Source organism: Heterocephalus glaber, unplaced genomic scaffold (assembly GCF_053883595.1).
Source record: "Heterocephalus glaber isolate CG9 unplaced genomic scaffold, H.glaber_assembly_v1.0 deba00001608, whole genome shotgun sequence".
NCBI lineage: Eukaryota > Metazoa > Chordata > Mammalia > Rodentia > Bathyergidae > Heterocephalus > Heterocephalus glaber.
This window is the reverse complement of record NW_028258379.1, coordinates 4,237,652-4,254,164: the sequence shown is the minus strand read 5'-3', so window position 1 is coordinate 4,254,164 and position 16,513 is coordinate 4,237,652. Positions and strand designations below refer to the sequence as shown.

At 40.6% G+C, this 16,513-nt stretch overlaps 1 protein-coding gene across 2 annotated transcripts in view; it reads right to left on the bottom strand.

The window, feature by feature from the left end:
• Positions 1-16,513, bottom strand: part of Rhoj (ras homolog family member J) — a 111,091-nt gene that overhangs the window by 11,883 nt on the left and 82,695 nt on the right. The window contains exons 3-5 of one of the 2 annotated variants that reach the window (XM_004837426.3): positions 14,270-14,434; positions 12,324-12,419; positions 279-5,167 (exon numbers count right to left, since the gene is read on the bottom strand). In XM_004837426.3, coding sequence (XP_004837483.1) covers positions 5,021-5,167; positions 12,324-12,419; positions 14,270-14,434 — 408 coding nt within the window. In that variant the 3' untranslated portion in view covers positions 279-5,020. Of the gene's footprint in view, positions 1-278; positions 5,168-12,323; positions 12,420-14,269; positions 14,435-16,513 lie in introns of those variants that run through there. The other variant, XM_013067772.3, reaches the window with a different exon arrangement.

Genomic DNA, 16,513 nt, shown 5'->3' with positions numbered 1-16,513 from the left:
AATGAACTTGGTTGCCTCCTAGACCAGTTCTCTCCCAACTTTTATGTGTATGCAAATCACCTGGGGGTCTTATTAAAATGCAGATTCTGGTTCCGTAGGTTTGGTCTGAGCCGGAGACTCCACAGAACTCACTAGGACACCAGTGACACTAACGGTGCCCATTTCTGGGCCACACTTTGAGAAGCAAAGGGCAAGACAACTTCCCATTCTACACACGAGACCTGCAGAAGTCAGTCTGCTTGAGTGGCTGATAGACACCTTCAGATGAGCCACAGACGACAGCTGGGAAAGACAATTTAATGACTTGAAAGTCAGAGTATGGCACAAAATAAACTTCAAGGTTGAAGAGTACATGAAATAATATTCCATTAATTATGAAAAGGGTACATGCATAGCCATTGCATAAGACGCGGATTGGAAGAACGGCCCACGAGCAGGTCCGCAGTGCTTCCCTGGGTGCTGCCGATCACAATAGGTGGAACAGTGACGGTCACAACTGGGACAAAATTCTGCTGAGATGTACTTCAATAGTGATTGATGTTTACTAGGAGAAAAAGGCAATTTAACCGGCGGACAAGGGTGTAGAATTCATTAACATTCATGCCTGTGGCTCCTTGAGGAGAAAAGAATCTGCTTAAAAAATGGTTACAAAATGGCAGGTAGAGGTAATCGTAGATGTATTTACAAAGCCACTCCAAACATGTTGTCCTCCTCAGAAAGTGTGTCTGTTTTCTTCTTTTAAGTTCTTTTTTTTTTTTTTTTTTTGATACCAGGGATCAAACTCGGGTCCTTGCACTTGTGAGGCAGGCAGCAGAGCCACTGAGCTAAATCCCCGGCCCTTGTTTTTTTCTCAAAGAACTAAAATACACTAAAAAAAAAAGGCTGGTTTGTGCAGGGTCACTGAGAGGCTAAGTGTGCCAGGTAAGGATGCTTCAGAGCAGGACTTGGGTCTGGGTCCTACAAACCTCAGAGTGCCCTGACTTCACATCCCTATAACGCTGATCAGACCCTGCTCAGCAAGGACGTCGGCACGTACTGAGATGCTTGCAGCACGTGGATTAAAATACAAAAAAAAAAAAAAATTACTCCAGCTGTGGTGTCAGAAGTTTCTGAGCTATTGCAGAACTCATAGAACAAAATGAAACCATCAGGACAGAACACATTTGAAACACACACAACAAAGTGACCCTAGTTTTTTACATAACATCCTCCAAGGAGAAAAAAAAGAGATTGGGACCAATATTAATCATGAAGCTTTTACTCTCATTTCCTGTAGTGGAATTTCAAAGCGAGCAGTTGTTGAATTTGCATCCCAGCATTTCACAGATGAGCCAGACCCCCTCAGATTCGTTCTTTCCCTGACCCAAGAAGATCCCCAGAGAGTGTGGCTGAGCCCCTGAAGGCTGAAGTGATGCTAAGTGGAGAGCCTGGTGCTCTGATTTTCCTCCTGGTCTTTGCTGACTATTGGAACACTATGAACGATTGCTTTTGCATATAAACTTTTGCATTCTATTATTGTACTTTTGCATATTAAATAAATCTTTCTATCTGGAACTATCCCACTGAAGATGAATAAATACAATTCATCCAAATAATGATCTTTGTAGATACCTCCAAATCGTCCTTTCCGGGTTTTAAATCACCTTCACGCTCAAGGAAACTTGTGAGGTTATTTATTCACTCATATTTCTTGGTAAGAAATATGGCTTCCTGCTGTATATGAGCAGAGTAGGTGCGAAGATGAGGTCTCTCCCTGCTACTAACGACCCAAAGAGCTTTGTCCAGGATTCTGTTTATTTGTAGCAAATCATAAGGTGAAATAATCTAGTGATTTGTGCTGCTGATCATGGCATGCTCACACCAACGGTCTTCCTTTCTTCCCTGTTTCTGGAGAGCATGCAGAAGTTAACAGGTCTCCAGAATTGTCAGGCATGTGTTTTGCTGTATGCTTGGTTTCTTGATTGGTGGTCCAATGAAAACTGTCTGTGGTTATATCCACTTCCTTTACTACTTCTCCGATGGACCAGAAATCTTTCAAAAGGATGTCTCAGCATCAAAGCCCTCTCCTGTCATACATGTGTGGCTTAGTTTTTGAATTTTCAACTTAGCACTTCCTGGTTTAGAGATGCAGTAGTTATTGCTTTCAGTAATTGTTCTTCAAGTCTAATTGTTCTTGGCAGAAATCAGCCCAGATTTCTAATTATGGCTATGGCTTTGACTTGTGTCTTAGTCCTTTTATATTTCCAAAATAGCCCAGGGCATTCACTTATTTTACTCGTGACCAATCATTTGAGTGAAAAAAGAATATCAGTCAAACTAGCCACTTGATTGAGTTATTAGATTGGGATTATATTGCTCTGTAGTCTAGTTTATTACTAGTTTGATAGACTACCTTCTTTATAGTGGGCTATCTATGTGAAGTTATATATTAAAAATGTGGCTGGAATCTGTAGCATAAACATTGGATTTCCAATGGTATACCTACAAAACTCCAGGCTAATATGCGCAGAAATGAAGAACTTACAGAATGGATTTGAAAGACATTCAGCAGAAAACCTGAGATCTGTCCTAGCTCTGCCTCAGCACCTCTCTTAACCCATGTAGGCTGAGTTTCTCAAGTTTACAGTGAAGGATTGGACCATAGTTTCTGATAGCTTTTCTAACTCTGCAAAGTGGAGATTTTACCCTCACGTGGAGATCAGTTGCTGCTCATTGTATGGACCATTAAAGGATCCTTCTCTAGATTTCTATGCCTTTTTATTTTTGATTTCAAAATAATTTTATTCAATCTTATGGCAGAAAACACTTTTTAGTAAAATGAACTAGATCTTGCCATAAGACAGGGAGTGAATGATTAATGTGCTGGAATGACACGATCTCATTCAGGTTGTTTTGTTCTACGTGATTTTATTTTGTAATTAGCCCCTAAAATCTCTTGGAGTATGCTCTGTTCAGACACTAATGGTCTCTGGGCAGGTTTTGGTTCTAGGTGAGAGAGTGCTCTTCCCACCACGAACAAATTAATCCTAGTGGCCCATTAGGGAGGTGATGACCTAGGCAGCGATTCGCTGGTTGAGTGCACACATCTGGAACGTTTTTCTTGCTGGAGCCAACATACTGCTTTCCATTTTTCATCCACATCAATGAGAAGTGAGGAGTGGCTCTTTAGCAAGATGTAACTATGCAATAATGCAACAGAACTGGCTAACAGCACTTCCTTTATTACAGGGCTAAGTGCTCATTATTGTTTGTGAAGGATGAATTCATAACCTCTGCAGAGTTATAGTTCATACATGGTTGACTTCCATTTACAAATGTAGAAAGTCTTTGTTTTCTCTAAATGTCAAACTTTGACTTAACAAAACTCCTGTTTCCTTTAAGATGTGTGTGTGTGTGTGTGTGTGTGTGTGTGTGTGTGTTTAAGAAAATGTTTAGCAATTAGATGAGAGAGAAGGGAAATAGTACTTGAAATACAGGAGAAGGGAAAACAAATTTCAGAAATTCTAAATAACAGAATCCCAAAGAAGAGTTATTATGGAAGGTCTTAAGAGAAAAGACCCATAGCATACAATTCTTTTATTATGTGGCTCCTCTAGGAACAGAAGGGACTAGAAAGACTGGTCTTCTCATTAGGGGGAGCTCGAATCTGGAAAAACTTGGTATAATTGTAAATGTAAAGATAAACTTCACTTATGCAATAAAATAAAAGGAATTTTCATATAGAAAGGGCAAATAATCAGGAGCTTTTCCTTTCCTAGGGCCACTTTCATGTTGTATGTAGTGCATCGTTCAGGAAAGGGACCCAGAGCTTGATACCTATACAAATGGAGTTCCTAAACAGATATTTGGGAGAATGAGTAAGGAAGAGAGAGGTACAATAATTTAATGCCAGTTCCATTTAGAATGGGAGCTTACATGGGGCAAGCTGAGAAGCTCTTTTAGTTAAAGCAAGTACAAAAAGTGAGGCACTTTGCCTGATTTTGGGGGATTGTGAAACATCTTCCTTTGTCATGCCCAATGCCCAGATCTTTCTTTTAGGTCAGGCTATTATTGTATTGAGGGAAACAAAAGGAATAGGGCATGGGAGAAACCAAGGAAGAGGAAAGGCTGCCGAGGGAAGCGAGGAAGCAGGAGGGCCCACTTTGCTGAATGAAGAATATTTTGAAAGTTGGGTTCTGCCATTTTCTTCCCCCAATCAATGTGGATGGAAAGCAGAAATGCTACTTAAATACAGTTCATTTTTAGTTAGCTGTGGCAATACGATATGAAAAAAAGCAGCCTATCTACAATGTAAGATTTGTAGAGTGAATCTTTGGCAAAAAATGTGGACCTGTAATAATTCAGATGGTATTTTTTTTTTTAACCGGGCTAAAAATTATGGCTTTGTAAATTATGGCTTTGCAAAAGCTTAAAAGTTTTCTTGTATCTTATAATCAGGCATTCAGAGGTATATGTTGTTTCCAATAACTTTGGTAGAAACCTGCCAAAAATTGAAATGATCATGAATCACCTTGTCTTTAGGCTACTTTGGTATAGATTTGTAAGACCTGAGTCAATTGGAGATTTCTTGAAATAACACAAATATATGTAAGACACATGGGTGAAAACAGCAGTTTCAGGAAAAAAGGTTAGTGTTGTGTTCCTAAGTTTTGTAAAAGACATCAAGTAAGGCCACCCACACAGGAACCAAGTTCCTCTTTCAGTTTTTCCGTGATGATCTCCATCAGTTCCACGCTCGTGGAAGGGGAGCCGTAAAATGCAAGATGGCCTTTGACTTTGTTTCCAGCATGCTCAACAGCAGGCCTGTCTGAGATCCAAGCTCAGCATCGAGTTTGCAGTGTGGCTGCTTCGGGCTGGCAGGGGGACGTGGCAGTGAGCGGACTAGGATGCTGTTCAGGAGAGCTCATGGGTGGGGCAGGACTTCCTCTCTGTCAGTCCCTCCTTTCTGGCTACAGCTTGGTGGCAGAGGATGCCTGCCGTCCTCTCCCAGGCTGGAGTGGAGGGAGGCACTGGAGCAACCTCAGATAACTGAACAGCAGCAGTGACACCCGGAGCAGCACTTCTTCTTTTTCTTGGGGTGGAAAATGGTGAGGATTGCTTCATCAAAAACTGCTTTAAGACCTTTCTGAGTCAGGGCCGAGCACTCCAAGTAGCACTGTGCTCCAATCTTAAACACAAAAGAGAGAAAGCCATGAGGAGATTTCCTAGAAAGGAGGAAAAAGCACTGCGGGGCAACATCTGTCAAATCCCAACTTCCTCTTGTCCTCTAAATAGCCTGAAGGTTCATTTGGATTGGTTTTCTTGTTTACATTCCATCGTGTATCCACTATCCTAATTTTTTGTGTAGATACTATACATAATATATATTTTATATATATATAATTTTTTAACATTCTTACACTAGCAATACGTGGTTATAGATCACTTTGGTAAGCAATGAATTCTGCAAGTAATCCACAGCCATTCTCTTACATAAGAATGTAAAGATATGAAAGTATAAATAATTAGAAGAGGATTCAAAACCAGTGATGTGAGTGAGTGATTTTGTGAAGAACAGGGCTGCATGGTGTTGTATTTATTCGTAGATTGTGGTCATTGGTTCAAGTGAGCGGCGCCTCCTGTGTGTGGCAGGGCAGGGTCAGCCTGGCTGATGAAATGATAAGAAGCAAGTGGCGTTTATAGGCCACTCTTGATCGGAATATTCTTCTGACAAGGTGTCTTGTCAGAGATATCTGTAATATCTGAATGGTATTATTATTCAGTTTCCACAGGCTTTAAAAGCTTATTTTAAGAAATTAAAAAAAAATCAAACAGAAATCCTAAAATACATGTATCGACAGAAGCATATCCCTTGTCAGTGGACAGTCTATTTAAAGGATAAACTATTTTGTACTCACTTATGGCTTTATTTCAAACCTTTTTGATGGTTTCATACCATGGTATATTGGGTAATCATGAATGCTCTATGAAAAACAGAAATTCAGGCCCACATTATAGCTTCTCACTAAGAAAATCATAGGCCGTGCAGACCGTGTTTGGCAATCAGCTTCATGTGAAGGACACCTGGCTGTTTCTCACCTGCTAATCTGAGCCAATGATAGGACAGGGGCCTCTTCATATTAAGGATATCTGGAAAAATGCCTCAGCTTTATGTTGTAAGACTCACTTTGAAAAAGGAAAACAGATTAGAAGGGTTGGCTGGATGGTGAAGTCCTGGAAACTACAGCAGATGAATGACTGAAAGGGCAGCAAAGTCTTGTGCCTGTTATGGCAGGTGCTCACATAAGAGAATAAACCTGGGCTGGCAGGAGGCAAGGGGTTAGGGAGAGGGAGCGGACTGTAAAGTGCAGGTCCCTCGAGAGCGGGTTGGTCTCACTCTGCTTCCAAGTGGGAATGCTGGGTTGTTGTTCTATTTTTGTATTTTTCAAGAAGATCTAGGAATTTAGACTTTTATCTAATATTTACCAATTTAGCACCCCCCTTGGAACATGTAGAGTGCTGACATGGATGCATTTGGGTGTAACCAGTCAATTTGTAAATGTGTGCACCAGAGAGAAATTCATGATATCGCTTAGACTAGTGTGGGAATAGCCCCAGGAGGGTAACATGAGGTGTCAACTAGAAAGTGAAAGAACTAGACCTCAGTTCTGGGTCTGTCTCTCCATGAGTATTCTTTTCCTTGTTCCTTGACAGTAATTGACCAGATCCTTCAGCTCTGGTGAAGCTGAGTTAATGAGATAAGGCTGCTCACTTGTCCACAAGGCCATAGGTACGAAGACTAAGTATGAAATAAAGTTGTTTTGGTTGGGCCTAGAAATTATTCTTTTACTTCTCCAACAGATATTATACTCTTTTGTTGTTGCTTTTGGGGACTGAGTGGTTACTGTTGAGCCAAAGGGAAATACCAAAATCATGGTATTGAAACTATCAGTGGATGTTGAAAACCTACGTTATCTCTTTCATTTTGACCATGGTTGGCCTTTGGATTAGGAAATAACTTAAAAAAATAATCAAAAAACTGTAGGATATTGTTTTCAGAGAGGAACAAAGGGCAAAGAGAATTTTCCTAATAATGTCTTTGTAGCATTTGGGGACTGTGTCTAAGCCAGATATGAACATGTGTAAAAAAGTGCACGGATTTAACAATGGGCCTAACTGAAAGACTTGTGATGTGGTAGCTGGAAAATCCGTAGAGAGGACTGCAGGGCCCTTCTGTCTGGGAGATCTCTGCACTGATGATCACAAGCCCCAGACAGATTCTAGGGACTCCAGGAGAGCTGGGCCATGCTCTGTTCCCAGTGGGGGCCCTGTGAGATGGGAGGGGGCCCTCTCTTCTCCTCCTGCCCCAGAGTGCTGCAGACAGGGCATCAGAGCTCACCTTTGGATGATGCAGAAGGAGTCTGAACTTGTTTCTCCCAATTCCAACTTCACTGAAGATAATGAAACAGCAGATAAAGGCATCATTGTGTAAGGAGGTTAACAAAACATTGTGCCTTGTGCAGATCGTGCCAGGAAAAGTCGCCAACAGATTTTGGGTGTGAGTGGGAAGGAGTGTGAGAAAGAGAATCCAGTTATGAGGTGAGTGTTGTTACCATGTGTCAAGGGCTCTGAGGGTGGGAGAGAAGAATTTATCCCAGTTCAGGGAAGAAGCACAGCTGTGCTAGAGGGATCACTAGAGAGATCATTTGTGTCCTTAAAGATGTGAAATGGAAAACTGTCTCAAGGAAATACTGCTTTGAAGTATTTGAAGCTTTGCTTCAGCAGCAACTTCATCTGCATCTTGGAGCAAAATGATCTACTCAGTCAAATATTTCCAATCCATTTGGGAGAGCACAGGATTTGGGGATCCTTGTTTAGACACACATGCTAACAATCTGGAACATGCTTTACCAAGCTGACATATTTCAAGGGAAAGAGAGGATACATATAGAGAGAACACTTTCTGATAATCTTACAATTGCTGAAACTTATTGTTTCAAAAGCTAAGAAATATATCATAGATGCACAGAAGATGTAAGAGTCTGACAAACAAACAAACAAACCCACAAAGACAAGCCAGTAAAATATGATGCACTTCTTCCAGGCTGTGCTGGAGGCATGGGGGGTGTTATAGAATAAGATAGAAAGTAACGGGTGGGAATAACAGCAAAGAGGCCTTCCCAGCTGGAGTCAGGTCTGAGGGCTAACATCGATTTCACTATGCTTTGCTGAGCTGGAACTTGTGGTATGGTCGCTCATCTCATCACCATAGCAACTTTGTGGGGACCAGTTTATCACCACCATCATTTTATAACTCAGGGAACTGATGCCCAGAGAGGTTAGGAAACCCACCTGTACAGGACCACACAACTAAGAACATGGCAGAGATTAGAATCTGTCCACCTCCTGAGCCAGAGCCTTAATCACTCTGCTTTGCTGTCACCAGCCAACAGAAAGAAATTGTGGTTGAAAGACAAAAAAGCACTAATGAGCAAAGGGAGAAGTGTAGACTTAGGGAGGGAGAGAGAAGGGAAGGAAAAGCGGGGTGTAGCCACGTGAATGGAGGAGAAGGGAGCAGCAGAGTCAGTGGGTGTGGTGGATCTAAAGGAACAGCCAGGCACAGGGAAGTTTCTATTCCTTATTTGAGATTATGGGAGGTGCACAGAGCAGAGAGGGCCAAGAAAAGGAAGAAGAGCCCAAAGGCTCGTGAGAGAAATTCTGCTTCAACCAATCAGTGTTCATTCATCAGTTGCTGAGAGAGGAAGGGCATTTCTGGGTGGAATGAGCTTTTTTCAGGACTCTAAAGATTGCTGACTCCAGGGTGGGTGGTGTAAGTGTGCTGCTCAGGCACAGGATGATACGGAGTGGCGGGGTTAGGTGCAAGCTGAAGAGTACGCACCTTGTCTAATTAAAAGACTGAAAGTTTGCGTTCATGAGGAAATTCTCGTCGAGAATTGCCAGATGTTGTGAAAATTTTTTAGAAGCCAGAAATACCGTATATGTATTTGTTCAAAGTTTCCAGAGTGTTCAGTATTGGCCATGAAATTGCATTAAAAGTACTGGTGTAGACTGATCAAAATATTTGTGGCCATAATTTGGCCCATCATGTTGCCAGTTGGGTCCTTGTGTTTTAAAGGATGTTTTTGAACATATTGGTCCCTCTGTCTGGAATCTTTATCCCCTGTCCCCTAACTTTGTCCATCTGATAAACTTATCCTCATCCTTGATAATACCTGGCTCTGATGTCAACTGCTTCAAGAAATTGTCTCTGAGCTCTCCTGGCCCAAATGTATCTGTCACCCTGTCCTCTGCCACTGTTGGGGTACTTCAGTGTCTGGAACGGATCCAGTAGTTCAGTGCATCTGTTCACTTGTCTCCCTCCTCCCCTCACCTGTGGGCCTTTGTAACCCAGATGTGAGTGGTGAGGTGCTGGCCTTCCACAGCCTGGGAAAGGGGAAATGATAATACAAGCTACAAGACGAGGCCCAGTGACTCTGACTCCTTCAGGCAAGAGGAGGAGATTACAGACTCCAGTTGGTTGGCATGAATGGAGCACTGGTTTCTGCATTTTGCTGCTTTAAATCTCACCTGTGTATGTTAAAAAACCCAGCAGGAAAGAGGTGCTAAGGTAAAGGGTGACAACAACAAATGCCACCTGGTGAAGAAGATGACAAGAGAGTGCAAAAGATGAAAAGAAGAAAAGTGGGAAAGTGTTGTATGTGGAAGTACCTTAGGGAGCCTGGACTTAGAAAATCATGGTGAGGTTGTGTCAGATGGAATTTCAAAGGAGAAGGCACAAAGGGTTATAATCTAAGAATGAGCACCTGGCCCATGGTAGGTGTTTAATCAATTATCAAATAAATCTAGTATGGATGTTTACAGATGTGTGGGCTGGGAATTAAAAACACAATAAATAAGAGGGATGATAAATCACCTAAGAGAAAACAAAGAATACTTATCATAAATTGATACAAAATATTTCTGTAAATGGGGGTTGCCTTTTGAATGTAAAGAGTCATGTAACTATGTATGCCAGCCATGAAACCATCCTTTAAAAATAAAATGCCCTGTATGACCGAAAAAGGATGATAAATGAAAAACACACTGGAGATTGAGAAGCATTTAACAGAGGATCAGATGTGAGAACTCCAAATTTGCAAAGCACTTAAGTTTTGGGGAGAATATGCACATTAAAATGTGACTTTCAGTATATTAAAAGGAGTCCCCAAACCTAAGAGTTTCTTTTCAGATTGTAGCCGGGAGGCAGAAGAACGTGGTGGTTATCACGTCCTAGCTCTGCCACTATCTAGCTGTGTGACCTTAACCTCTCTGAGCCCCAGTTTCCTCTAGGACAATGGTGATGGCAATATTCCCACCTTGGGGGGTAGCTATGAGGATTAATTAAGACGATGCATGTGAAGCACTTGGCTTGCAGCCTGGCACACTGTAAACACCCCATAAATGCTAGCTGTTATTATACACTACTTGACAGAGAAGTCGAAGAGTAGCAAAACTTAAAGCATCTCTATTATTACATGAATTGTGATGAAACCAGTTAAATTCTTGCTTGGTTTTCTTCTAAATTGGATTTTGTAAGCTAAACACGATTCTCTCTGCATCTGAGAGCAGTTGCTAGGAGAAACTGGCAAAAGGCAATAAAGTGGTGAACTCAGCCATTGTTCCTAAAATAAGTCTGAAATGAGATGGGAGGCTTTGGGGAGACGTCTTTTCAGAGGAAAAAACCAACTTTCCAAATGAGAAGAGAGTTGAGGATGCTGACGGGATGAGGTGGGAGACAGGCCCAGAGCAGAGAACCGGGAGACCAGGGTCCTGCAGGAAGCTGGGGCCGAGCCAGCTGGGACCTCCTGCTAGGAAGTGCACAGTTATTTATAGAGCTGGGTGTTTATGTATGCTAATGAGAGCTTTCCAGGCGGAATGTTTGAGAAGACAGAAGAACCTCTAGACACACACTTATTCTCCCGGAAGAAAAAAAATATATATGGTTGGAAAGGAGACAGTTTATAGAATGATGAAAAAGTCCACAGAGCTGGGTTAGAAATAATTTCCTTTCCCTTCCTTCCTTCCCTCCTATTTTTCTTCCTTCCTCCCTTTTTTCCTTCCTTCCTCCTTCCCCTGCCTTCCTCCCCTACTTCCTCCCTCCCTATATACTGGAAATTGTGCCCAGAGAATGCTGAGCTACATCTCCAGCCCTTGTAATTTCACTTTGAGACAGGGTCTCACTAAGTCGTCCAGGCTGGTTGTGAATTTGTGATCTTTCTGCCTCAGTGTGCAACACCATGCCCAGCCTGGCACTTAATTCATTTCTAGCTAGTGTATCACACTTATTTTTGTGCCTATAATCAGGTTTTAATAAGAGAAATGCATACATCTTTGTTAATGAAGACGTTGTTATTATTCTTGACTGGCATAGAGAGGGTGGCTCTGACTTCCTGGGACTTGCATTTTGCAGGGCTAGTTACTTAGGACAGTAAAACAAGAATTTTAAAGCCTCCTATTTGGGTTGATGGATTGGTGACTAAATCAATGAGGATATGGATTAAAATTATGGAAATGTGGTTTATAAGCCTTCTCTTGGGTAAAGTACTTCCATCCATTCGTGTCTATTTTAGTGGCTGTTTTGCTCACATCTTGGTGACAATGGGAAGGCAAAGATTTGGTGTCTGGCAAATGCTTTCTGAAATGTGTCCTCAGCCAACTCACTATTCATGCTAGGTTCTTCAGAGAAAGACAGGTTTAGGAAAGCAGTCCCAGCTCTGAGCAAGTTGCCTTTATTTGTCAAATGTCACTTCGATTCCCCAGCCAGTTGCTTCTTGGTGTGTATTATGTTTCCATGTACAGTGTGTAACGCAGGCTAGCCTCTGTGAGTGGCTGTTCATTATATACCAAGCAAACAGACCCCCGCCAGATGCTAATCTAAGTCTCTCCCAAGAAAATCACAAAATGCTGCACATGGGGTCACGTAAATGAGTTACAATGATCATAAGCAATGAGATTTACAGATATGCAACTAAGCCTTCCTTTAATTCATAGTATATATGGCAAGGAGGTGTTCTAGAGGTTGCTAAATCAAATGCTAAGTGCTCCAGCTGTTTAAATTCACCAAGTTTCTTTCATAATGAAAAACAGACAATGTTGGCCAACAAGAACACTAACCAAATGGTCCCTTCCACCCTTTTTTGAACAGAAGGGAGATAGAAAGCAACAGATTCTGAACACAGTGCACCTCAAAGCAAACTCTATGCACCTCGCCCATTCCAAAGCACACATCAAAAAAACTCATCATCTTAGCATACATTTAAAATGAAATTCAAATCTGACTGTACCGCTTTTGCAAGCTTCACGCCATGCTCGTACGTGAGAGGTTTCTCTTTCATATACAGCAGACGGGCCAACGTTTTGGGGTCATCTCGGAGATCAATCTAGCAAAAAACACACATGTGATCAACTTATTTATTTTTTCAAGCCTTCTCAGTTATTTTAGACTGTGGTATAAAAGGGCTTCTTTTCTCTTGGATGTCTTTGAAGTAGATGAATCTTCTTTAAGAAAGCACACGCACGTGTCCATGTTGTGTCTAAGAGAGTCCAGTGATTTCTTTGTACATGGACAAACCAGGATGTTCTTGCATTTTCTCCTTTGAAACAGTCCGCCCGTGTGCTGAAGGCTTCCTTTAATGGTTCTGGTGCTGTTTGGGAATTTTTTGTTTATTTCTAGATTTAACTGATAGGGCATACAAGAGGACCAGACATTCTTGTTACCTTCTTGTGATGATGTATTTGATCCCAAATTATATTACTCATTATTTAATGCTTATTTCCTGTATCTGGATACATCTTTTTTGTTTGTTTGTTTGTTTTGTTCTGTTCTGCTTTTCCAAATTAGAACATCTCCCTACTTATGAGACTATTCTAACAAATGTATTGCAGGCTTGTGAAGGCAACTCCCAAAGAGGGATTTCCAAAGGGTTTGCTTAATGAATAAACATTAATTTTTTCAAAGGTAGAGCTGATTTGAAAGTAGGATGCATTAGGTTTGATAATTTAATATTTGGTTGCTTTAAAATTTCACTGTGTATCTGACCCTGAATGTGAACTCACAGGACTTGTGTCTTAAACCAATATATTAGTATGTTAGGGTCCCACTGATAAGCATAATACTCAAGTCTACAAAGCTATGGGATTTTTTTTGGCCTTAATTATTCAACTTAATGCCAATCGATTGTAAAATAGACTCAAATCGCACTAATGTGTTTGAGTGTCCTAGTACATATTTTGGCATCAGGGATCCAGGTTCCATCAGTTTGGATAAATATTGTCATCAGGAATTCAGGTGATATACTTCATTTAAACAAACAAGTGATTATCTTTTGGAGCAGAAGCATCAATCATACTCTGACTTATGGCTATATGAATTCTACTTTGTCTCTCTCTGAGTGAACACATATACCCGGTATATCTATATCTTCTTTAGAAAATATTTTTCTTTCCTTTATGATTTTTTAAAAAATTGTTTTGTCAAACAGAATATAAAACAAGAAATGTAAAAAAAACAGCATATGAAACAGATCACTATAAATCCTTTCATTGTTACTGCAACAGCAATTTGGATTTTAAAAAAGCAAAGAACAAAACCCATTTAAAACCACAATTTGGGATGATCTTTATTTGTGCAACTGGCTTACTACTAGAAATTCCAACTATGAAATTTTATTAGCTTTTGAAACACTTTAAAGGCCTTTACCATCCAGGTTTATTTATCTTGTATATGTGCTTTAACTTCTTTTATAAACTCTGGAAGATCAAGGGGTTTAAGGAGAACAGAGCCGTGCACTGCATTTCTGTCTTCCTTCTCCAGGACCTTCTCTTAAGGAGTCCTGCTGTAACATGCCCATTCTGGTTTCTGGGGTCATTTTGGTACTCAACTATTTTGTGATTTTTAAAATAACTGTGGATTTTAGCTACAAAATATTAGATAATATGTGCAATTGACACCATCCCTTCATTGCTCTGATTCAGTGCTGGAGAAGACTGTCAATTTGAAAAAGTTACTTTGAGAGATTAATTCTTACAGGGCATATCAAAACTTCCTACTTCACATTAAATAGTTTTCTTATCTTTTCAACTGTGGGCTAAACAATCATGAACATCTTAAGGACTTCTGCTCATAGGACTGTTATGTCCGAGACTCTTCCATAGTGGTTGGTAGTATGTGATATTCGTGATATGCCTGCTTCTTTGCAGTCCCCCACCCCCCAATCACCCACACTTTAACCTGGGTCCCTATGAGGACGTAAGGTACATGAGGCATGCAGTCCTTCAGCTCCGGGACCCATTCTTCCTGGACGTTGTGGTAAGAGGCGGGGTTTACGACAGAGAAGCAGATCAAGAACACATCGGTGTTGGGGTAGGACAGCGGCCTCAACTGGTTGTAATCCTCCTGCGGGAAGAGCAGATGACAGTTTGTGGGGCCTGAGTCAGAGGGATCTGAGGTGGTCTAGTGAGCGGTGGAGGTAAGATTCACCCACTCCAGCACACTGGGCTCCCGTTCCTTCCCCACCTTGAAGTCTGGTGGTCTGTATTGCTAGAAGTAAAGGAGCCCTCAGTCAGAAAACATCTTTCTGTTGTGTACGGAGATTATGGATTGCCCCCATTCAAGATCAGTTTAGAAAGGACTGATTATTGAGCTGTACTTTACACACTATAAACTTCACCCACATACTTTTAATTTTTTAGATTGTATATACTTAGGGTACAAAACATGATGTTTTGTCATACACACCACCCACTACAGTCAAGCAAACCATCCGTCTCCATGGTTATCTTTTTTTTTTTTTAAATGATGACAGCCCTTGGAATCTACTCTCAGCAAGTTTCCAGTAAGCAATATGGATATTAACTATGGTCCTCACGCCATGTACATGTGCTCTCTAGACTTACTCATCCTATGTAACTGCAGCCTTATACCCTGACCCATATTTCCCCATTTCCTGCCCCTCTGTGTCCCTAATAACAGCAGTTCCACTCTCCGCTATGTATTCCACAGTTCACTCATTTAAAGGGCATAATCCAATAAGGATTATTACAGTGTGCCTGCTATATTGGAATTGCGATATATAGGACAAGGATTTAAAGTGTAGGCCACTGACCGAGGCAAAGAAATTCTCTATTTATATAATTAAAAAAATGTTTCCTAATTTAATTTGGAATAAGTTAACTAAAATATAAAGCAAAGAACTTTTACCAGTTTAGACAGCACAGTTCTTAATATATCCTTAATGTATTCCTATATCCTGTCCTTCCTCCCTCTTATTCCCTTCCGTCTAGTCTTCCTTCTACTTGCATGTCATCCTTTTTTAGAGCCCACGTTCTAGGGAAAACATTACATGTTTTCTGAACCTGGCTTATCTCACTTAATACAACGATCTCCAGTTCTATCCATTTTCCTGCAGATGACATAATTTTATTTTTCTTTATGACCAAATACCACTGCACTGTGTCTACAGTATATTCCATATTTCCTTTATCTATTCATCCATTGATGGGCACCTAGGCTGGTTCCATGCCTTGGCTATTGTGAATTGTGCTTTAGTAAAAGACAACAGAGTCTTTGAAGAAACAGTTGGGTGAGAGTTTAAAGCTAAGAATTTTGGACTCATATATAAGTTTATCTAAAAGCCACAGTGTGGCCAAATAAATAAAATGCCAGATTATATTGTTCTCAGGGATTTTTCTGGCCAGAATATGCTCTGGTTGAAAAGTTTCTGGTTCCATTATCTGTTGTGTTAGTGAGAAATAATAAATACAAAGTAAAACACTGCATTACTTCAACTGCAGAAAAATGTCAGGTATCTTTTGTTGTAGACAGATTGCTTTAGGAGGCTCCAAGAGAAAATCTACTATTTCAATAAAGTTTTATATATTTTCATAGAATTTAGTGATGCATAAGCCCAAACTAACTTTGTGTATGTACACACATGTCCTTTTAATGAAGACATCACATACCACAACATGACATATGCACAGTATCTATGTGTAACATTCATATGTGTGGGTACCATACAGTACATACATGCACACACTATATGTGAATATGCACCACCAAACCGATCACGCAAATTCACAGAGCATTTATTAGAACCCTGACTTCTCTTCCTAGCATTTAAAAATTATAAAACACATGTGCTTATTGCAAAAATGAAATCCTTTTGGAAACAGAAGTAAAAATTTGTTTTGTCTTTTTTTTTTTGGTACTGAGGATCGAACTTGGGTCCATGCGCTTGTGAGGCAGGCGGCGGAGACATTTATGTGTATATAATATACACATTTAGTTTAAAAAAATAGATTAATTTTATAGTTCATATCATTGCACTACTTATTTTTATTTATTTATTTAGTTAATTAATTTTTTGGTACTGGGGATCGAACTCAGGACCTTGCACTTGCAAGGCAGGCATGGTGCCACAGAGCTAAATCCCTGGCCCACCATAGGTGTATTTTTAATATCAGCCTCGCTATC